Genomic DNA, 24,680 nt, shown 5'->3' on the forward strand with positions numbered 1-24,680 from the left:
CAGCAGAGTCGGACAATGAGGAGGCTGGGGAGGAACATGGGCCAGTCCTGGAGTCAGGGGAAGGCTCGGATGAGGGCTCTGCATCAGAGGCAGAGATGGGGTCAGGACCATCTGGGACTTATGTGCTGACTCCAGAGCCTCCAGAGTCTGATGTCAGTGAGGCAGAGGAATAAGGGGAGCCTGTTCCTAGTGCACGCATGCGCAGACCTGCCAGAAGGCAAGAACCTTCTGGCAATAGCCACCAATAGCCTCCCACCAGCCGGTACGCTCTCATAGAGAGGGGCTCCTCCGGGTGCCATCGGCCAAACAATGTCGACTGGCGGCCCCCAGGGGGAGAGCCTTCTCTGTGAGGGCACCTACTATCTGGAACAAGCTCCCCCCGGAGATACGGAGGATCCCGGATCTGCGCACCTTCCGCCACGCTCTAAAGACCTTTTTATTTCACCAGGCGGGCCTGGCCTAACTTTCTCCCTCTTTTTAAACAATTTTTAATATTTTTTAATATTTTTAATATTCAAAGTTTAAATTTGTTTTAAATTGATTGGGGTTTTAATCTGTCTGGGCCAAACTATTTAATTCGATTTTATTTCTGCTTTTTAAATTTTGTATGTATGTATTTTATTGTTGGCTGTTCACCGCCCTGAGTCCTTCAGGAGTAGGGCGGTATATAAATTAAATAAAAGTAAAGTAAAGTAAAAGAACAGTTCAGACAAAGGGGGCAACTCGGGAATAAGACTTGGAGATGATTTTACCCCTCCCATAAGACATAAAGGAGGAGCAAAGGCACGTGAGCTTTTGCAGGAAGCAACTTTGTTAGTTCTGGTCAGTTTAAATTCTGAAGCTCCGTTTTGACTCTGTGCTCCGTGTAGCCTTGCAAAGCTAATTGCCAATTAGGTCTTTGGCACAGCACAAATACCTATAAGCCCGAGCGTCGAGGCAGAGGGTGGGAAGAAGACAGGTGATCCGGATGTGCTGCATGGCTGCTTGACTCATTGGAGGCTTACATGAGGCTTGCGTGGCAGCACTGGCAGCAAGTGGAGGAAGAAACGTGGGGGATTGGGGAGGCAGGCAATCCCAATGCCCTGCATGGGTGCCTGCTCGGCGCATCCACAGGCAAGCCAAGAGATGGTGGAACGGAATGGGTGGCGCATTTGGATCACGTCTGCCTCCGCCTGGCTCTGCTGTGTATTTTTTCACCCAGAGGGAGACAAAGCTTTGTCTGCTTGCAAAGGAAGCTATTCGCTCCATTTCAAACTGTCCCCTTTGCAAGGAAATGAAGCTTTGTCTCCCTCTGGGCGAAAAGTGTTTGGGCAGTTACCATTGGCCCTACCCTCTCCATCCCACTGTCTGCTTGCCCACGGCTTCAATGAGGGCCAAGTTTTCAGCATGCCCCTGCCTCCACCTGCCCTTCCAGGAAGGCAAAGAGCCCGAGTGAGGCCAGCAGCAGCATGGGCAGCCACTTGGTGGCCAGCATGGTGCCTGCTGTGGTTGAGAAGTGTCCCAGCAGCAGTTGGGCCAGCAGGCAGGGTGGGTGGAGGCCAGGGCATGCTGAAAGGTTGGCCCATTGCAGCCACGGGCAAGCAGACCAGCAAGACAGAGAGGGCGTGGTCAGTGGTAGCTGTGCTCCCACTCCCGTCAATCCCATGCTTGCCACCTCCCACACTTAAAAAAAATAAGATCTCCCTGAAAATAAGCCCAAAAGCTTATTTTCAAGCCCAAAAGAAAATAAGACCGGGTCTTATTTTGGGGGGGAAATGGTAATGAAACATTTGCAAGCAAACAACCAAACTAAGAAAGCAGCAAGAACTCCACAGTTCAGTCCTAAGATGCAGATTCTCTTAGTTCTAGCTTAACTACTGCACTGTTTAACAACAGTTTTAAGACACTGGAAAAACAATTTTACAATAAGTCCTAGCACTTATGCCCATCGCAAGCATCCCTGCAGTTATCAGAATTCAAAACCTTTGCAACCACTGGGCGTTTATGACTGTTGCAGCATCCTACAGTCATATGATTGCAATTTGCATGCTTCACAATAAGCTTCTGAAAAAATCAATAAAGAAGCTGTTAGTAAAATTGCAAGTCAGTCACATGATGTTTCACTTAATAAATGCAAATGATGCACTGCATTTATTTTCCTCAAATATATACATTTGTTGATAATTTGGACAAGAGCTCCTCTGAAATCTGTTTGTACATGTGAGGCATTAGATTGGTGATCATTCTAAAATGAATTAGTACTCAGTAGCCATCTGATAAGCACAAGAACTGTGCTACTGAGAATATAAATACAATATACTTCATAGCTACAGCTTTAACATTGATAGAATATGTTTGTATAGATCTGCTTGTGGATATTGAAATACTGTATAAATATACATTGAAATGTTAAATTGCAATGCTATTTAACCAATTTATTATTTTCATTGAATTCTTCAGCAAAATTTGCTTTTTAGGACAAGTTCAGCATTTAATTGGAAAGTAATTGAAGCTTATAGGTAAACATTATTAAAAAGAATTAGGGAATAAATCGTATTGATGAAAAACATATTCAAATATTTTGTTTATAAAAATATAATAGCTAATTGTATTACTTGTTTGTTTGTTTTCAGAATATGGATGTTTGAAGTACCTAGCCAAACAAATGACAACGTGGCAACCATCGTTGGCAAAGTAGTTACTTTTCAGGATTGTTTTGTTATAGATGTTCCTTTTATTATTGCCCAGCCTATATATATATTAGGCTCAAAAACAGGAATTTCTGTCACTCTTCCAGCTGGTAGTGAAGCCATAATAGAATGGTCTTCTTGTTATCCAAGAACAGCTATCGTAGTGACAGTTGATGGTATCTTCCACACTAGCAATAGATTTTTAAATGTAGAAGAAATAAAATTTCCTTCAGGCCTCGTACCATCTACCATGATTCACAAAGTCAAAGCAGTAGGAGCTGTTTTTCCAAATGTCTTCATTCTGATTGAAAACATGCTTTATCAAGCAAGACTAGGCCAAGTTATCAACATTGGAGACGATTATTTTCCACATGTAAAATTTACTGGAATACGAACCCAAACTTGGTGTTTTGGAGAATATCCTTTGTCTGTGAGTATTTATAAAATGTTATTTTATATTTTATTATAAAGGAAGCTGTACTCATCCTTAAAATAAATACACCAGTGCTTTACATAACATGCAACTAATCTATGACATCAGATCAGGTGAAATGTTTGACAGCTCTTATAGACTACATGAATTATATGAAGTGATAGATTGTGTCAGGATAAGTAAATCGGAGTTTAGTCTATATGACATAGTTATGGCAGGGCTGCTTTCTTTCTTAAAGAAATACTTTCCTTTAAGGATCACAATGGCAGTTTGGGGATTTTTCTCAATGTCTAAATACTAGTGGCCTAGTGTACTTTGTTATAATTTCACCTGCCTTATCTGATACTGCGGGGAAAAAACACATGGCTGCTGATGTTTATGCTACAATAATGCTTATGTTAGAATATTCCAGGTGCTCTCTATGATTCTGACATTGAAGACAATCCAGAAATTCTGGCATTTAAAATGGTCAGTCATGTGAAAGCCATTGTAATCATATATATTTTTGAAACATCTTTATTGCTGTCCTCGTTTCGCCATTGAAGGTGCTGGTTTGATCTTGAGAGCCCTAAATGTTTGGTGCTGGTATTAAAATTTGATTATCCTGAGGAGGTACTTTTCCCATTTGAACTCTGTCAGTAGCAACTAGAACTTCACAACGAAGCCCTACCTTAAGTTGTATCAACTGAGGGTGCTCCTTAGAACATAAAATAACAGTGTTGGAAGATACCATGGAGGTCATCTAGTCAGTGGTGGGCTTCAAATAATGTAACAACGGGTTCGCCTAAGGTCAGGTTGGCTGTCATGGAAGGTGTGGCCCATCCCCGTCCTCCAGCTCTGCTGCTCATGCGGGACGAACCTCCCATAATGGCCAACCTAAACCTAGGCGAACCAGTTGTTAAATTACCCCCTGCCGTCAAAGTGGATCCTGGGTGCTGCACTGCAATGGAGAAATAGGAAACAGAGCAGCTGGCAGGGAAACAAACGTTTGTGGGACTAAAAAGAAAAAGTTCAATCAATCAATTCCAACTCCTCATGAGATCTTTTTTTTCATGAGAAGTTGGAATTGATTGAACTTTTTTTTAGTCCCACAAAATTTTGATTTCTGCACCCGATGATGAGAAATGCGATAGAAAAATGCGATGGAGCTGGAAATCAGGTTAGCAAAGAAATGCTTGGGGGAAGCAAGGAAACAGGCCCGTCTTTCTCCAGCAGCCACCTAGGCCCACGGGAGGGAAGGCCAGCATCTACCAGCACTTAAACATGGCGGCATTCCAGCTCTGGCAGAAAGGGGCAGCTGGCATGGATGCTGCAAGACGCACCTTTTTACCCCCCAAAAGGGGGTGAAAATTTAGGTGCGTCTTATACACCAAATGTAGCCCTGCCCACCCACTGGCCCCCACCCTTTGGCCTCTGCATCCCAGCTGTTACCTCCTTGCAAGCAAACAGCAAGAAAAAACAGCCCCATTCAGCTTCAGCATAGGCTAATTAGCACAATTTGATTAGATCGGCCTCCCGACTCTCAGCTGATTTGCTCTCAGCTGTTTTGCGCAGGCTCTTTTGCAAGATCTTTGCTTGCTGCAAAGAGTGCTGGAGCAGATTTTTTTTTTCCCTAGCTAAAACGAAACTGAAAGTAAAGCAGGCTCTTCTTCAAGGTGACAAAATGAGGCAGGGAGAGAGATTTCTTTTTCTTTTTGCTCACCAAAAAAGATAGGTGCAAACAATGGGAAATTTAGGGCAAAAGAGGAAAGTTCAAGATCTTAAAACACAAAAGAAAAAAGGTCTATTTAACTAGGGAATTGTAATAATTGAGATGCTATTAATTGTATATTGTGTTGAAAGCAGAAATGGTTAAGTTATGGTTTGGAGGAATATATGGGGGAAATTATTTGGTTTATTATTATTGGTAAATATAATTAATTGATTTGTAAGAAATTGGATTGCATGGAAATAATTGGAATATTCATGTTCATATTGATTAATATACAAAAAAGATAGTTATAACTAATTGATTTATATAAAAATGTTGAATTTGTATTAAACAATTATAATATTAAATAATTAGCCAATGTGAGGATGGATATAAAAATAGATGACAATGGGACAGGGTATAATATAGATTAGAAGGGAAAAATTGAATTTGATTAAGATTAGAAATGAGAATGAAGGGTAATATTGGTTTTTTAAAAAAAATAGATGAGGAATAAATATGGCAAAAAGCAAATATAGAAATTGTAAATTTAATTGAAATGACTAAACACTGTTTAAATTTGTGAACCAGCCAAACACTCTGTTCAAAGAAAATACATTGTATGTTTGTATGTGTGCTTGTCTAAAAAATAAAAAAAAACTTAAAAAAAACAACAACCAAAAAAGGTAGGTGCATCTTATACTCCGGTGCGTCTTATACTCCAAAAAATACGGTATAAAGTACATCCACCAAATTGGTTGCTGAACAATTTTGATAGATATTCATGTCTACACACATGCACAAATGTGGCAAAAAGCAAATCAGTTTGAATTCTTCAGGCTTAATAGACCTTTAGCCCTGTAATCCCAAATAATTCAAAAAAAGTAGTCTGGTCTCCTATCCCTTCTCTGGCCGCCTCCCCTGCTGGCAGGCACTCACAGGTCCTGCTGCTGCTGCTTGCAAAGAGCCCCGAAGCCTTTGGTTGGAACCAAAGGTGAAGGAACCATGTGAGCCCATAGAGAGGAGAAAGGAGGGGAGGGGCATTCACTGACAGCTTCTCTCAGCCTGTCATTACTTCTGTGCTATAGTGATCCCTATTTTTTGTAGCTCTGTATTTATTGGTATCTTACTAATAGCAATTTTGAATCCCTAGGAAACATGTCAAAGAAAAGAAAAATTGACCCTTGAGGGCTTCCAATGTCTCTCAATGCCCATCTTGGGGGTTTTAGTTGCAGTCTTAATCGGTGCAGTTCTCAGTCTGGTTTATTGTGTGGTCATCTGAATCATATGATCAGGAGTTATTTTGAAGGAAATCCGGTTTGTTTTATTCTTTTTTTTAATGACCTATTTTAAGGAGCCTGAAGGTGCTGTTGTAATGAAGCTAGGCAAGTGGCAAGAAAGTTTGTGCTCTTTTTTCCTTTGGGGGAGGGGTCTTAAGTAAATAGATTTCTTGGGTTGAGCAAGTACAGCAAGAACAAAGGCAAAATGGACTGCTAAATTGGCCATGCCCACCCAGTCACGTGACCACATAGCCATGCCCACCCAGTCATATGACCACATAGCCATGCCCACCCAGCCGGTCCGGCCCCCAACAGTCTGAGGGACCATGAATCGGCCCCCTGTTCAAAAAGTTTTTTTTTTTATTAAAGAGTTTTACAAAAAATTTTTACAGATATTTCCCCATCCCCCCTCCCTTCCTTACCCTCCCCCCCACCCTTCACACTTTAACTCCCCTTTTACTTAACTAAATACTCTTAATTTTTCTATTTTCTATTAATTCATAAGCTATTTGATACTTTTTAGTCCGATATTTGTTTTGAATATAATCAATCCATCTTCTCCATTCCGATATATATCTTTCTTGTGAATAGTCTTTCAAATATGCTGAAATTTTTGCCATTTCTGCTAAATTCGCTACTTTTAATGTCCATTCTTCGATAGTAGGCAAATCTTCCTTCTTCCAATATTGCGCCACCAAAAGTCTAGCTGTAGTTATTAAATTCAAAATGAATTTAGTCTCTATAACCATACAATCTGTAATTTATACCCAACAAAAACAACTGTGGAGTAAACTTTATCTTCTTTTTAAGAATATTTTGGATAATCCACCATATTTTTATCCAAAATGCTTTAACTTTTTTACAAGTCCACCTTATATGATAATAGGTGGCATCATCACAATCACATCTCCAACACTTAGGTTGCAAATTCGGATACATACAGGCTAGCTTTTTAGAGTCTAAATGCCATCTGTAAAACATTTTATAAAAATTTTCTCTTAAATTTTGCGCTTGCGTAAATTTCACATTTCTAACCCATATTTTTTCCCAAGTTTCCAACATTATTGGTTCCTGAATATTTTGTGCCCATTTTATCATACAATCCTTAACTAATTCCATTTCTGAATCTATTTCTAACAATATATTATATAATCTTTTTATATGCATTTGGCTTTGATCTCTAATTTGTTTTACCAAATTTTCCTCGTTCCACATGATACCAATTCTCTGATCTTCTTTCCATCTAGCTTGTAGCTGTCCATACTGAAACCAAGTTTGAATTATCCTTTCTTTTTTTAATACATTTAAGGACTTTAACTACAATCTACCCCCTTTCATTTCAAGAAGCTCTTTATAGGTAATCATCTCTTGCTTTTGTTCTACACTTATATTCTCTATCGCATGTCTGAGTATTGCCCATATAGGTATCTTATAATTTAACTTATATTGATACTTTTTCCAAACTCGTAACAAGGCATTCCTTAGTATATGGCTTTTAAAGGTCTTATCCACCTTCTTATCATATAATAAATAAGCATGCCAACCATATAACAAATCATATCCTTCAATATTCAATATTCTTTCTTCTGTTGAATTAATCCAGTCACTGATTATTGATAGGACAGCTGCTTCATAGTATAATCTTAAATTAGGCATTTTAAGACCTCCTCTTTCATGTATATCTTGCATTATTTTTAACTTTATTCTCGGTCTTCTCCCTGCCCAAACAAAATTATTCATACCCTTCTGCCATTCCCTCAAATTTACATCTTTCTTGAGTATTGGTATCATTTGGAACAAAAATAAAAACCTGGGTAAAACATTCATTTTTATTGCTGCTATTCTTCCCAACAAAGATAATTGTAATTTTCCCCAATTTTCTTTCTGTATTTTTTGCCATAACAATTCATAATTATTTTTATATAATTTCACATTTGAAGCTGTAATATATACCCCTAAATATTTAACCTTTTTTACTATTTCAAATCCCGTTAATCTTTCTAGTTCTTCTTTTTGCTTTACCGTCATATTTTTAGTTATTATCTTTGTTTTTTGATTGTTTATTTTGAATCCAGACACTTGTCCATATTGGCTAATTATGTCCACTAAACCTATAACTGATTGTACTGGTTGAGTTAAAGTAACAACCAAGTCATCTGCGAATGCTCTTAATCTATAATCATGATGTCTAATTTTAATTCCTTTTATTTTATTTGACCCTCGTATTTTATTCAATAAAAGTTCCAGAGTTAAAATAAACAATAATGGTGACAAAGGACATCCCTGTCTTGTTCCTTTTTCAATTTTAAAAGTTTCTGTTAAACCACCATTAATTATTATTTGTGTCTCTGGTATATTGCCCTAATAGATTGTGTAAAATACTCTCCAAACTGCATCGTTTCTATTATTTTCAATAAAAATTGCCAATTCAATCGATCAAATGCCTTCTCCGCATCCAAAAAAATAAGCGCTGCAGGGACTTGGTTGTTTCTTTCCAAATATTCCAATAAGTTTACAATTTGTCTTACATTACATTTCATTTGTCTTCCACTTATAAATCCAGATTGATCATTATGAATCATTTGTTGCATAATTATCATTAGCCTATTTGCTAATATTTTAGCAAAAATCTTATAATCAGTATTTAAAAGCGATATTGGCCTATAATTTTTGGGTTGCCTATGATCTTGATCCTCCTTTGGGATCAATGAAATAAAAACTGTTCTCCAGGATGGCGGTACATCTCCTCCAGCTTGAATTTTGCTAAATAGTTCCGTAAGCAGTTCCACCATTTCTAACTGCAAATTTTTATAATAAACAGCTGTCAGTCCATCTGTGCCTGGAGCTTTACCCCCTTTTAATTGTTTAATTGCTAAAATAATTTCCTCCAAAGTTATTGGTTGGTTCAATCCTTCCCTTTGCTCTGGTGTAACTACAGGCATATTCTTCTCCTGTAAATATCTATCTATATCTTTACCTTGAATTGTGTCACTAGCATATAACTTTGTATAAAATTCTAAAGAAGCTTTTTTAATCATATTTTGTTGATATACCCCTTTACCTTTGTATTCTATTTTTTCTATAGTACGTAGCTTTTGTTTTTTCCTTAACAAATAAGCTAACCATCTACCTGGTTTATTCGCATTACAGAAAGTATTATGTTTAGCATATTGTAAATTAGTTGCCACTTGGTCTGTCATCAGCATATTAAACTGCCCTCGCAACAAATTTATTGTTTCCTTTATTTTCTTATCTGTTGGATTCAATATAAGTGCCTGCTCTTTCTTTTTTATTTCCTCTTCTAAATCCCTCCGTTTCTTTTCTTGTCTACGTCTATATTTATTATTCAAATGTATTAAAATTTCTCTCATATATGCTTTACTTGCATCCCAAACCATTTCCATAGGTGTACCCTTGTGCATATTCATAACAAAAAATTCTTTCATTTGTTTTTTACATTCTTTCACATTTTCCTCATATGTAAACAAATTTTCATTTATCCTCCAAGACCTTCTAGCTTCCTTTTCCTGCTCCAATTCCATCCACACCGGGCTATGATCAGTTAAAGTTCTTGAACATATCTTCCTCTTATACACCCTAGAAAAAAATTCATTAGTGATTGATATAAAATCAATCCTGAAAAAAGATTGATGTCTATCAGAAAAAAAAGTAAAGTCCTTTTCTTCAACATTTTGTTCTCGCCAGATATCTCTCAGCTCCATATCATCCATCATATCAAAAAAAGATTTAGGCAGTATTTTGGGTATTTAGCACGATTTTGGGTATTTTGAAATCATCTTTTTTTGTCCTTTTGAGTATCCAATACTCTATTCCAATCACCCATTAATATACACGATTTGTAATCCCATTGTATTATTTTGGTGTGCAAAAGTTTATAAAATTTTTCTTGCTGTTGATTGGGTACATATACTCCAATTAAGAGTGTTTTCTTTCCTTCTATTAAAAGTTGAATTGTGATGTATCTTCCTTGAACATCTGCTTCAATTAGTTTGGCTGTCAAATCTGTCTTTAGGTATATAACTATACCGTTTTTCTTCTCTGGAGCAGATGCAACAAAATGTGTTCCCAATCTTGAATTTATCAAATATTTTTGATCTGTCACTCTAATATGTGTTTCTTGTAGACAAATTACATCATTTTTAAACCGTTTCAAATAGTGAAATATTTTCTGCCTCTTTTGTGGTGAATTTAATTCCAGGTCAAAAATTTAATTGCCATTCTTGGCACCTTGAAGCTTCTGGAGCACCAGCTGGAAATCCTCCTGCACCTTTCTCTTCAGCCTTGCTCCTCCCACTGCTTCTATTTTTGTAGTTTCTTGAACTTTCATTTGGGTTTGCTGTATCTTTAGATCTTGTTCTCTTCGTTTGGCTGCAGCTCGGGTCTGTCTTTGATCTTTTGGTTCTTCTCTTTTTTCTACTAATTCCAAAGGTTGAAGAGTACCAAAAAGTTGCAATAAATCTTCTTCAATAAGCGAAATCTCTCCTTCAGCTTGTGGCTGTTTACCTTCCTTCTGTCCCTGTATTGCCAGCTCTTCTTTTCTTCTCCTCATTTCCGGAGATGATGGGCATCCAGTCTTTAATACATTAGTATAAAAATCTTTTGCCTTCCAAATTGTGTTAAGACGATACTTTTCTCCCAAGTAATTCACCACTAGTCCAGCTGGAACATCCCATCTAAACTGGATCTGTCGATTTCTAAGTTCATCCACCAAAAAAGCAAACTCTTTTCTGCTTCTCAACATTTTTGGAGGAATTTCTTTCAGTACTAAAACCTCTTGTCCTGCCAGTTGGAGTTTATTTTTATAGAAGGCTTGTAAAATTTCATTTCGGATCCTCCTTGTTGTAAAATAAATCACAATATCTCTTGGCAATTGTTTCTGTCTGGCAAACCAGGAATTAACGTGATATATTTTGTCAATTTGCAATGAAAGATCTGCTTCTTGCTCTCCAGTTATCTTTGCAAAAGCCTCTGCAAAGATCTCTCTCAAATTCTCTTGATTGTGCTCTCTCAAATCTCTTACTTTCAGGGCAAACTCCATCGCTCTATATTGTAACATCACCACTTCATCGTCTACCCTATCCATCTTGATCTGAACTTCATCCATTTTATTTTCCAAGTTCATATTAGACTGATTAATTTCTTCTACCCTTTCATCCAACAATTCAATGTGTTTTGCCAGACCCTGAAATGCCATTACCATATCTTCTCTTATTTTCTTATTCCAAGTTTGGATAACCTCCTTAATTTCAGCCATCTCATCAGACACTCCCTTAATTTTTCCCTCTAAAACAGAGGTTTGCTGCTTAAAGGCCTCCTGTAAAGACTCTTGTAGAGCTTCCAAAGTCAATATTTGTGGATTTGGAGTAGACAAAGATTGTAGTTTAGATGGTTGTGCTGGTGATCCTCCAGCACTTTTAAAAGAGCCGGGTTTTGTTTGCTTAGAAGCCATTTTTAACTTTCAATTTATACTTCTTGCAGCAACCAAATCAATAAGTCCAATTGTTTTTAAATCTTTTGTAAATATTGTAATTTATTTAAAGTCCATACTGCAATCTTTCCACTTTAAATCTTTCTTTCTTTAATATAGAATCCAATAATCTTGAACAGCCTTAAGAGTGCTAACGATGTTAACAATCACTTTCACTATAACTTTCACTTTTCCACGCCCTGTTACAGTTCAGGCGCCATTTTTCCTTTCCTTTTTTTAAAAATGATCTTAGAAGGAAGAAATATGGATACAGAGTTAAAGTTCAGTACTTGCAGTTACTAGGACTCCTGTTTTTGTTCTGCCTGCTTTGGGATTAATTTAAAACTGAATGTTGATTGCAGGGGTGGTCGCGGCGTCTTGTTCTGCTTGGAAGCAGAAAAGTCCCGGATCCGGAGCTCTGTCGGGCTACCAGAGAGCTCTCACCCTTCAAGCCCCAGAATTATTCCTAGGGCTTTTAGGGAGCTCTACCTTCGTCCAGCTGCTTGCCTTCCCCTCTTCTCCCTAGGGGAAGGTTTCCAAACTGCTAGACAGCTGATTTGCGCTATCTTGGCGGATTTTACGAGATCGCAGGGCTGACAATCCGAAAGGATTGTCTGCCAGCACCTGTGGTGCCACCAGAAGTCCCCCCTGTTCAAAAAGTTTGAGGACCCCTGCCCTATACCATTTGAGACAAATGACTTTCCAGTCTCTTTTTAAAAGCCTCCAGTAATCGGGCACTCACAACTTCTGAAGGCAAGCCATTCCACTGGTTGATTGTTCTTACTAATCTTTACTTCTAGGTTGCTTCTCTTCTTGATTAGTTTCCATCCATTTTTCTTGCCTTGCCTTTAGGTGCTTTGGAAAATAGTTTGATACCCTTATCTTTGTGACAGCCCTTCAAATATTGGAACGCTGCTATCATGTCTCCCCCTAGTCTTTTTTTTTTTTACTAGACTAGACATACCCAATTCCTGCAACCATCCTTTATATGTTTTAGCCTCCAGCCTCCTAATCATCCTTGTTGCTCTTCTCTGCACTCTTTATTGCTGTCCTCTGTCTAGATTTGCCTTTTTCAGATTTTAAACATGCTTTGAAATATATAAGGCTATCCCTAGGAACCATTGTTTGAAGTTGATTTCCTGCTTCAGGTGCCCTCCTTTCCCTGTCTCACCTACTGTCTCACTTAGCTGCCTGCTGTGGCAATAAAACCCACCCTTTTTTAGCTGTAAATAGTTTATTCTTGCAAAGTGAATTATTGGGCCAAGAAATGAATATAGAAGAAGTGATGCAGTGGTGGGTTGCTACCGGTTCTCCCCGGTTCTTGCGAACCAGTAGTGGAAATTTTGAATAGTCGGAGAACCGGTAAATATCACCTCTGCCTGGCCCCGGCCCCAATCTACTCGCTGCCTCCCGAGTCCCAGCTGATCGGCTAGAAGGAAAAAATCAGGGCTCACTTCACAAAGAAGAGGAAAAAAAACCAAGACACCTTAGCTTTAAATTGAGAAGCCAAGAAGCCTCCCAACTGATTGGCTAGAACTAATCCGCTCCTTGTAAATCGCTCAGTGGTGGTAGATTGGCAATTGAGGCCAAGCTGCCTGAAAGTGGTTTTCGATGTGCTCGGTGGTGGCAGAGCGGCAAAAAACTGTTTAAACTCTTGCCGCGGTGCTTCAGAGGGCCGTCCTACAGCTGATCAGTGGTAAAAGGCAGTGTGGTGGTAGACCAGTGCTCTCCAAAAACAAATGGGTAGACTGGTACTACTCTGCAAGCAGTTAAAAGTCTGGTAGACCAGTACCTCTACTAAATCCTAAAGAATTGTTTGTCACATGACCATCAAACCATGCCCACAAAATAAGCCATGCCCACAGAACTGGCAGTAAAAAAATTTAGAGCCCACCCCTGAAGTGATGCTTATGTGACAGCCGGCAAGCAAGCTAGGTAGAAAGACAGTCAGGTGTAAATTACCTAGCTCTATAAACTTTAAAATGTATTACTTTAAGTGTGAACTTTAAATACTGTAAAGATCTGGAGAAGACTTAGATATATTTAAGCAAAAGAGAAACTTCTGTGTTTTGAGACATTTCTCTCTGCAGGATACCAGAAATTAAGAGCATAATATTGATATTCTTATTATATCTTTCTTTTGAGCTTTATGTGATATCTAATTGACATTTTAAATTAAGAAGCATATTGAGCTACAGTAGAATTATGTGATTATACAGTAACTGTACTATATAATGCAGCGGTCGCCAAACTTTCTGGCATCGTGGAACAGTTTTGTGGAAGACAATTTTTCCATGGACCAGGGACAGAGGGGTTGCATGCAACCTAGATTGTGTGCATGTGCAGATGAAGCTTTACTCACCCATTGCATGTGCGGCCCGGACCCTAACAGGCCATGGTCAGGTATTGGTCATTGGCCTGGGGATTGGGGAACCCTGCTACAGTAGTGTGTTAGACCAGGACTGAGAGACTCAGGTTCAAATGTCTACCAGATCAAATAATTCATTGGTTGAGTTTGAGTCAGTTATTTTATTTCAGCCCATTTTACCTCATAGGCTTGTTGTTTGTATAAGATTAGATGATTCTATGTTTGCTATCTTTAGCAGAAAGGTGGGAAATAGATACAACTAAATACATATGACTGCTAAATACAGTAGTCTGGCTCAGTGGTGAAATTTAAATTTCTTTCCTACCGGTTCTGTGGGCGTGGCTTGGGGGTCATGTGACTGGGTGGGCGTGGCTATGTAACCATGTGACTGTGGGATCAAAAGACAGAAACTCACTAAGATTGTCCTGCTGAAGCAGGTTGGACTAGATGACTTCTAGGTCCCTTCCAAACCTGGATTACCCTCTGAAGCTGCGTCTAGTGCTTCAGGGAAGCCTGCTGGGAGAAAAAATGGACCCCCCATCCCACCCCCCATAAAAAAAAGATTCCAATGATCATGCGCCACAGCTGTGATCCTCGGAGTCTTTTTTTTACCTTTTAAAAGCATTTTTTTACTACCAGCTCAGGCGAATAGGTAGTAAAAAATGCTTTAAAAAAAGAAAAAAAAGGCTCTGATGATCATGCGGCACAGCTGTGTGATGTCGGAACATTTTTTTTTTTACTTTTTAAAGCATTTTTAACTACCGGTTCTGGCATGTACCCATGCATGTGAAGAGGGTACAAAACACATTACTTCCTGATTAAAACCAGGAAATAATGACAACTGGGCGGGTGGGCAGAGCCTTGCGCCACAATCGCTACCAGATCAGGTGATCCGGTGTGAACCAAGGGCATTTCACCCCTGGTCTGTCATTTTGGGAGCAACTATACGTAATTTCTTTTTGTTCATCTGATAGCAGCAACATCTAGAAACTGATGCTTTAGCAGAGGGGGGGGGGGAACCTGTAACTGTATGTGTGATGAATAGGTCTGTGTGAAGCAGCTTTGCTTTGTTTCAGTGAAATCTTACATGTTGTGAAGACATTATATGAGTTCATTCTCTATGGAAAGGAATTAGAAGCTGCAACAAGACATCGTCTCAACAGACCATAGATTGTTAAGGAGTTATCTCTGCTCTTGGATTAACATGCTATTCACGTTAAACATGTTTCTCATATGAATCTTAACATGCATAGGCAGTAAAATAAAATGTCTACGATTTATGTAATCTCTGTAGTAATGGTATATCCAGATAATTAGCATATGAGATCTACTTTAACCAGTTTATGTTAGGTTGGCATTATGCAGACAATTCTAAATAAGCAGGAAAATCCTAATTACAATATGCTGTATTTTATACTCCATAAGACGCTCCTGACCAGAAGACGCACCTAGGTTTTAGCATAGTCAATGAAGCAGAAGTAGATGTTTTTCTGGAACTCCCTAGCTTTCTCCATGATCCAGTGTATATTGGCAATTTGATCTCTAGTTCCTCTGCCTCTTTGAAATCCTGCCTGTACTTCTGGTAGTTCTCGATCCACATACTGCTGGAGCCTAGCTTGTAGGATTTTGAGCATAACTTTACTAGCATATAATATGAGTGCAATGGTGCAATAGTTTGAACATTCTTTGGCATTGCCTTTCTTTGGAATTGGAATGTAAACTGACCTTTTCCAGTCCTGTGGCCACTGTTGAGTTTTCTAAATTTGCTGGCAAATTGAGTGTAGCACTTTTACTGCATTGTCTGTTAAGATTTTGAATAGCTCAGCTGGAATACTGTCACCTCCACTAGCTTTGTTGTTGCTTAGATTTCCTAAGGCCCATTTGACTTCACATTCTAGGATGTCTGGCTCGAAGTCAGTGACCACCCCATCATGGTTATCAGGGACATTAAGCTCGTTCTTGTATAGTTTTTCTGTGTAATTTTGCCACCTCTTCTTAATCTCTTCTGCCTCTGTTAAGTCCCTGCCATTTTGGTCCTTTATCATGCCCATGTTTGCATGAAACGTTCCCTTCATATCTCCAAGTTTCTTGAAGAGATCTCTGGTCCTCCCTATTCTATTGTTTTCTTCTGTTTCTTTGCACTGTTCATTTAAGAAGGTATTTTTATCTCTTCTAGCTATTCTCTGGAATTCTACATTCAATTGGGTGTATCTTTCTCTTTCTCCCTTGCCTTTCACTTCCCTTCTTTCCTCATCTATTTGCAAAGCTTCCTCAGACAATAATTTTGCTTTCTTGCATTTCTATTTCTTTGGGTTGGTTTTTAGTTGCTACCTCTTGTACAATGTTACGAACCTCCGTCCATAGTTCTTCAGGCATTCTGTCTATCAGATCTAATTCCTTAAATCTATTTGTCACCTCTACTGTATATTAATCAGGGATATGATTTAGTTCATACCTGAGCAGCCTAGTGCTTTTCCCTACTTTCTTCAATTTAAGTCTAAATTTTGCTACGAGAAGCTCATGATCTGAGCCACAATCAGTTCCTGGTCTTGTTTTTACTGACTGTATATAGCTTCTCCATCTTTGGCTGCAGAGCACATAGTGAATCTGATTTCTGTGTTGACCATCTGATGATGTCCATGTATAGAGTCGTCTCTTGGGTTGTTGGAAAAGAGTGTTTGCTATGACTATTGTATTATCTTAACAGAATTCTATCAGCCTGTGCCCTGCTTCATTTAGTACTCCAAGGCCAAACTTGCCTGTTATCTTTTGTCTTCCTGCTTTAGCATTCCAATCCCCCATGCTGATAAGGATATCATTTTTTGGTGTTAATTCTATAAGGTGCTGTAGGGTTTCATAGAATTGGTTAATTTCATCCTCTTCAGCACCAGTGGTTGGTGCATAGACTTGGATTACTGTGATATTGAATGGTTTGCCTTGGATTTGAACTGAGATCATTCTGTCATTTTGGAGATTGTATCCCAGTATTGCTTTTCTTATTCTTTTATTGATTATGAAGGCTGCTCCATTTCTTCTGAGGGATTCTTGCCAGCAGTAGTATATCTGATGGTCATCTGAATTAAATTTACCCATTCCTGTCCATTTTAATTCACTGATTCCTAAGATGTCGATGCTCAGTCTTGTCATCTCTTGTTTGACCACATCCAGCTTGCCTTGATTTATGGATTTTACATTCCAGGTTCCAATGGAGAAAAAATCTTTACCGCATCGGACTTTCCTTTCACCACCAGATGCATCCACAGCTGAGTGTCCTTTTGGCTTTGGCCCACTCGCTTCACTCTTTCTAGCGCTACTAGTACTAGCCCTCTGCTCTTCCCCAGTAGCATATTGGACACTTTCTGACCTGAGGGGCTTATCTTCCGGCATCATATCTTTTTTTCCTTTTGGTACTGTCCATGGGGTTTTCATGGCAAAGATACTGGAGTGGGTTGCCATTTCCTTCTCCAGTGGATCACATTTTTTGTCAGAGCTCTCTGCTATGACCTGTCCGTGTTGGGTGGCCCTTCATGGCATAGCTCATAGCTTCATTGAGTTACACAAGCCTCTTCATCACGACAAGGCAGTAATCCATGAAGGGGGAGAGACATTTAGAGAAAAATATATAAGGAATATAGATATTTAAGTCCCAAGAATGTTATAAACAATGTTATATTAAGAGAGTTGGAAGATATGTTTGAAATGGAGGCCGTGGCCTGGATAGAAATTTTAGAACTAGGCAGTGGAAGAGGGTGGAAGTGGGGGGAACACCTAGATTGGACATCCAAAAAATAGACATAGATGGAGATTTAAGAGAGGAATTTGGGAGGCAAGTCAAAAAAAAAAAGCATAGCAGTTAAAGTATTAAAGCAGGCAAGAGATGATGGATGGATGATTCTTTTTTGTTGTTGTTGTGAGTTGCTTCTATACGCCCCTCATTCTTCCCCCCCCTTTTTTTTTTCTTTAGGCAGGTGACATGATTAGAAGTTAGACAGGAAAGAAAGAAAAATTTCATTTGTATTGGACAAGTGACAAATTCCCTGACAAGCTGTGATGCAATTGAGGAGATGAAGGTGCAAAGAAGTTTGGATTGTTCAAAAAGTGGATAGGTGTCTGGAGTACAGCAGTGAAGTAATATTGTCTGGCTTGATGCCCATAGTCCAAGTCTTTTATCTTTTCAAAGTCCAATCTCATTTGCTCCAAGCAGGCTTATACTCTCATACTCTTATACACTAGTCTGGCAATTCTCTGATTTCTGACATGGGATCTAGCATTGGCTTCTTTGAGCCTCTTGCATTCCCTCCAGCATCTTTTCACATAAGAACTTCAAGAATGTTACATCAACCCTTTATGATATAGGCCAACTGTCTTATGCCAGCCTTCAGCCTTATCTCTCATGAATATCTTAATTTTCAGGTCTTCAAGGGAAAGGTCTCCATATCAAGCATACTCCCGTATAGAACCTCAGAAAAGATTTAATGGAAGAGAAATGCAAGAGAGTTACTATGTATTCTAGTGAATAGAGTAAATGAGATTAGGCTGAATGTGCAGCACTCCTACATTTATTACACCATAATGTACTAAATTGGAACAAATGTACAGGATATTAAATAGATGGCAAGGGCAACCTGTAATGTTTTCATTATGCAAGTTATAATTTACTGATCAGGAATTGTAGATTTAGTTTTCTACTTGTTTAGACACTTAACCTAGCTTTGGTCAATGGCTAGAATACAGTAAGACATTTCAGTATTTAGTCCTTCTTGAGAATTATTGTTATTTAGTGTATGACTTAAGAATTACTTTTGGTCCCTAGTGAAAATGCTTACTGTAGGTATACTGCCCAGAGTGTAATGGCATAGATTTGGGTGGTCTGATAACTACTGTGAATAATAATAAAATAATATATTGAAATCTTGACAAATATTGAGATTGTGTGTGCCAAGGAATCTGTTTTAGTACCTGTATTCAATGCACAATATATATACAATTTACTATAAGATGGCCATGGTTCCTCCATGAGAAGCTGGAATTCAAATTTACTAATATTAAAAGTTATTAACTGAAGCTATTGAAAATTAGTTACAAAATAATTCATATTTGTAAAAATGACGTTCTACTAAAATCTCAGTTTGATTAACTTCTGAATATGCAGCTGGCCAGACTTGTGAATGTACATTTTTAAAAAAGCAGAATTACAATTATGCTAATATAAAATTGTTTTTCTTCTCTTGGTCTGTTTGGTTGACATTTGTGGTTCTCATTTTATGTAAGAGTTTATATGCTATTACACATGGATTTCTTTTTATTAATCTTTTCTTGTTGCTTGATGTACCTGTTCTAGTATGAAATAATTAATCTATATAGCAATACAGAGCTGCACATTGAAGATAAAAGAGAAGATACATAGAACCAAAATGCAGATATATAGAACCAAAAATACATAGAACAAAAATCTAAACAAACATCTGTTATAATTAAGATAATGTGACTACATTTTCTCAATTAGGGAAATACCTTTTCTTATTAGAATAGCAATTCATTGTCATGAATGTTTGAGTTAAGTGAGGTTGAACTCTAGTCTTATCAGTTCCAAATATCAATATACTATATCATGTTTGTCAAATTACAATTACGTTATGGCTGTTAGAAGTATAGCAATTATAAGTAAGCACAAACTATTTTTCTCTGGTTTTGACTGTCCTTTTATAAGTTGCAAATATACTAATCATGATACTAACTGTTAATTTTAATGAATATTTTATAAACATTGTAATCTTCATATTGTTATTTGTAGAATTTGGAACATTATTTTCATAATTTTGTTTTCCTTCAGGAGAGAAAATTAAGTGAAATAATTTTATGGTCACAAACAGAAATTTTCCTTGGATATCCTGAGAATGAATTTCATCCATTGATAGATGTACGACTATTAAGAGAAAAACTAAAATTACAAAGTACCGTTAGTCTATTAATAGTATCTGCTTGCTATGACTCACTTGTTGCTTCAATTGCAATACTGATAGAATGTACTGGCTGTATAAGCAAAAATATATTATACCTGGTTATCTATAAAGAAGATACAGCTGAATGGATCTTGAAAGACTTTATCCTAGATTTACCCACTGTTGGTACCATACATATGGAAGTCATACTTTCAGCACTAACATCCATGGTGTTGTGGGATGATGATACCATTTTCTATACTTACAAAGATCATAAACAGTTTGGTTATCTTCAGGAAGCTGATACAAAAAGCAAATTTTCAGCGGTATCTAAAGGATCTGTAATTCATCAAGTTATTATTGGTTAAGTATTCTATGTTTTAATAGAAATATAAAATGGAACTGATCACCCTTCAAACAGCAACATCTCAAACTTTGTAGAGATGTAATGATTAATAACAAAATTTTAAGTTGTGTAAAAAGTGAAGTCCAGTTGTCACAAAAGATTGTTTGAAGTACTTAGTCAATAAGAGAGTTGTATGGCCCTAATGAGAAGATGATTGTGAGTGAGTAGGGACTGCTGCAGCTGTATGGTGGTGGTCCAAGAAGGGAACCATTGGTTGTTCCTGACTTGTTCCTGAAAGAGTAAAGAGAACTGGATTGAAATCTGGCTGGGTGACAAAGAATGTAAGGCCCTATTTAACATTTGGCTTCCAGAATTCCAGATGTTTTGGCAACTGTGATAGAAGGGAAGGAGAATGGGCATGATCTTTTGTGAGACTTTAATCTCCTAGAATTCACTGGGGATGCTAAATCTGGTCTTTTAATTAGCAAAGTGATGTAGGCAGAATAATTAAATGAGACAGGATAAAGACAGAAATTTATTCCAGAATGGCATCAGACTTTGGTCAGAGTAGAGGGACACTATGAGTTTGGCTTCAGATAGCAATCTTTTTGTGGCTATCTGGCATTCAAGTGAGAACTATATTCTGATAGTATCACCTAATAAAATAATTATCTTTATATTAAAAATAAATATGTGAATGACCCTATCGTCAGCTGAGAAAATTATTGTGTATAAAGTGGCCAATGGGACTTTAGTCAACTTGGTATGCCTCCAAGATTTATCAAAAGAATTAAATATGTCACCATGAGTTTTTTTAAAAAAGAAAGTGGGAACTGAAATAAGTAAGAATAGTGAGATTTATTTGGAGTAAAAGCTGTAGATAGACTAAAAGACATTATATGTTTGCCAAAATCATGAATGTTTACTGAACAGTAAATTCCCATATATTCAGTAATGCTTATTCTATTTTGAATATATTTGAAATTACAATATTAAGACATTAATATTTTATATGAAATAATTTTATTTCTCTAGAAATGTACTTAATATGGTAATCAAATCAATTTGAATATGGTATTCTTTTTCTTTTCCAGATTACATTGGAAATGCCATAGTAAAGCTGGAAAATAATGCTATGTTTTTCTTCAAATTTGAAGTGACAGATATTGTAAAGCTTACTGCTTGGGAAAACAGTCTTAAAAAGTTTATATTTTATTGTAATCCTTCTGGAGATCTGTTTTTGCTGACAATCAATGGCACAAATATAACCCGCCAAGTATATCCATTGAAATTAGAAGTGCTTAGTGCTGCATCAAAATTGAACGACGTTTGCCCATATATATCATTTGAAAACAATTTGAGTCTCAATATTCATTATGTAGATATGGGAGACAAAGTGACATTTTGGGGTCAGATAGTATTTTTAGAAAATAAGGGTTTATCAGTAGATGTTGAAATTTACAGGCCAGAACTGTTGAAGACTAAAGACTTTATCAATTATGAAATAGCTCGTGGAATCTGCACTAAAAATAAGGTGAGTGCTTTCTATACACAGTGTCATTATTTTCTACTTTTTGTTCCTGTTCTTACTGTATATGAGCCAGACTGAATAATGGGGCCTATGTGTTTCCTATATCTTTTTCTGAAATTCCCATCTTCCATTCTTCTGTTTATCTTTATTAGAAAATTTTGTGCAGATCACAGTATGCAATCAGAAATACAGTAAACCAAAAAGAGAGCCAGACATTAGAATTTAGAAAAAAATATAAACAAATTAAGGAACGCTGTAAAGGTCATTTATTAAACAGCATATAATAATGTGGTATGTAACATCACAGAAAACCTAAATACCGTATACTTTTTCCATAAAATATTTTCCATCTATAACTAAACATACTTCAACACAAAAGTCTGTGGTCAATAGTCCACAGATTAAAACAATAAAATATTTTAAGAATATTTGTGGATCACTCTGTAAGGACAATAATGTACTTTTAAAAATTAAAAACTCAACTGCAGCCTTTGAAACCTGTACTTAGTGATGCATTCAGACAATACCTGTTACATGAGGCCACTTGCACACTTGCACACAGGGGTGGGTTCTACTTACCTTTACTATTGGTTCACAATGCTTCTGCGCATGCACAGATCACCAAATGTGATGACACGGCGGGTGGGCAGAGCCTCCCGCCATTTTTACTACTGGTTCTCAAGAACCGGACAGAATAGGGAGCAACCCACCACTGCTTGCACAAAAATCTTTCCTAACCTTTTCAAGATCAACCAAGATCAGAAAGGTCTGTTCTGCTATGACTTGCCTCAAATGCAATATTTAATTTTAAAATAATATTCAGATAAGATACAATTCTATATCTGTTGGAGAAGACATACTGAATTGAAGCACATATAAATTATATATTTGATCTAGCTCATTTAACTTGTTTTTTATATTTTATTTATTAATCAAATTATATATTTTGCTTAAACCAACAAAAATCCAAAGAATTACTTTGGAAAGTGAGATGGGTGGCATATAAATTAAATAAGTAAATAAATAAATAAATAAAATAAAGAGTTCATATATGCTTTATGCAATTTTCTCCTAATATATGTTTATTAGAAATTCAGAGGAAGGTATTATAATTCACTGATGCATTTATCCATTGTTCCTCACAGACTGTAACATTTTATCATGAAAGGGATTATTCCGAACTGCCTGATTATCGAACTCAGGTGTAAGTTAAAATTTATTAATCTAAAAACAATAATTCAGAATTAATGCATTATTTGCATTCAAGGATGTCAATGCAGGTTGTTTTTAACATATCCCAGTATTGTAGTGTTATATTCTAGGTTCATAGGATCCAGGCCAGGGTTTAGCTTACTCTTGTTGATTATAGAACAAATATCAGGTAGTCCTTGAGTTACGAATATAATGGAGTCTACCAATTACATTCGTAACCTGAGGATTTCTTAGGAGTAAATTGCGTAACTTGACTGTGATCACTCCCTTCTTTCGCCCATGCATTTGCTAATCGAATGCATGGGTTGTTAAGTGCACAGGAGGTATCTTAGGGTGAGGAAGGCCATGGAGGGCCTAGTGATGGAACAGACCATCTGCTTCAGATCACCCAGCAAGAGAAGAGGGAGAGCAGGATGAGTGCACCCTGCTCAGCTTCTCTGACTCACCAAGGCTGCCTGCCACTTCTGGAGCGCAGGGCAGCCTTGGTGGAGACACCTCCAAAGTCTTCCAGGCTTGGCACAGAAAAGTGTTTGCACGCTGAAGTGAGGGTTTGGGGCAGTGAACTCATATTGCTTCAAGCCTCTCATTGGCAAGCAAACACTTTCCCTCCATACTCCATTTCCAACCGCCCCAGGGATGCTCAAACACTTTTTGCCCAGATGAAGATTGGAAACGTCGGGGGTCCATGGTCTTGCGCGAATTCAGGCACCTATCTGTTTTTGCAGAGAATGGGTGCATGAAATCCTGTGAGATCAGGGCATCCAAAAGGTTCCAGTCTCTGGGGGAAAAGTGTTTTCACACCAAAGAGAGGCTTGAAGTGATGCAAGTACACTGCCCAAAAGCCTGACTTTGGCATGCAAACACTTTTCCTCTGCTCTCTCTCCGGGAGCAGGCAAAGAAACAGGCTGCAGAGGAGACAGCTCACTAGATCTTCAAAAGGTAAATGAGTCTCCACAGGCCTGCTTGTGGAGGTCCGGCAGGGGGAGGAGGGAAAGGAATAGGCAGGACGAATGTTGCAATGGCCTCTGTGGCCATTCTTAAGGGTCAACGACCACCTAAATGCTGCAACATTTGTAATTTCAGGACTGGGTCGTAAATACTTGGGGGAGGCTATGTTGTAATTTCAAATTGTCACTAAGTGAACTGTCATAACTCAGGGATTACCTGTATATTGACATTCCAAAAGGAGGAACAGAAAAAAGTGAGAAAGTTAAAAATTTTACAGGCAGCTTGTGGAGAATTCCATTAATGATTTAATAAACATGATGGACTTTTGATTATTGCTGATACTAAAATATTCTGTAGTTGATAAAAAGTGCAGATGGTCCCAGTTTCCTGCAAAAATTGCATACCTACATATTAAGTATTTTATTTTATATTACATTTTTCTCTTTTTTGTGCAAGAAACAGATCTATGTATCACAAAAAAGTTAGAGGAACTACTCGTGTACAGATTTCAATGAGCCAACTCATTCTGAATTCAGAGTTTTATGACTCATATTCAGCTACCAGAGCATGTGGTAGATACTGGATATAAAGGCTGTCAAATTTATAATGATGGGAGAAGATAATTTTATGAAGAAGCAAATTGGCTTGTCTTATTTTGAGGGAAAGAAGATTTTAAAAACTTTGCCAAACAATTTGCTAAGTAAATAAATTATACACTGTAAATTTGCTAAATAAATAAATGAATTCTAAGTACAACAAAGTGAAGTACAACA

The 24,680-nt window shown here is 37.5% G+C and overlaps 2 protein-coding genes across 6 annotated transcripts in view; one reads left to right on the top strand and one right to left on the bottom strand.

Moving 5' to 3' along the window:
* Positions 1 to 24,680, top strand: part of CATSPERE (catsper channel auxiliary subunit epsilon) — a 97,849-nt gene that overhangs the window by 43,716 nt on the left and 29,453 nt on the right. For all 5 annotated transcript variants that reach the window (XM_034428222.3, XM_087882999.1, XM_087883001.1 and 2 more), the window contains 4 exons: positions 2,613 to 3,099; positions 19,762 to 20,233; positions 21,311 to 21,750; positions 22,893 to 22,951. In XM_034428222.3, the coding sequence (XP_034284113.2) occupies positions 2,613 to 3,099; positions 19,762 to 20,233; positions 21,311 to 21,750; positions 22,893 to 22,951 (1,458 nt within the window). The remainder of the gene's footprint in view (positions 1 to 2,612; positions 3,100 to 19,761; positions 20,234 to 21,310; positions 21,751 to 22,892; positions 22,952 to 24,680) is intronic.
* On the bottom strand, positions 9,812 to 13,942 carry LOC148116866 (uncharacterized). Its single transcript, XM_087892377.1, has one exon. It carries the CDS (start codon positions 11,540 to 11,542, stop codon positions 10,301 to 10,303), a length of 1,242 nt encoding a protein of 413 aa, XP_087748503.1. The 5' UTR covers positions 11,543 to 13,942; the 3' UTR covers positions 9,812 to 10,300.

Source organism: Pantherophis guttatus, chromosome 1 (genome assembly GCF_059756535.1).
Source record: "Pantherophis guttatus breed Tessera chromosome 1, ASM5975653v1, whole genome shotgun sequence".
NCBI lineage: Eukaryota > Metazoa > Chordata > Lepidosauria > Squamata > Colubridae > Pantherophis > Pantherophis guttatus.

Excerpts from the sequence above, each read along its gene's own strand:
- LOC148116866 (XM_087892377.1), bottom strand. The coding sequence starts at position 11,542 with ATGGCTTCTAAGCAAACAAAACCCGGCTCTTTTAAAAGTGCTGGAGGA.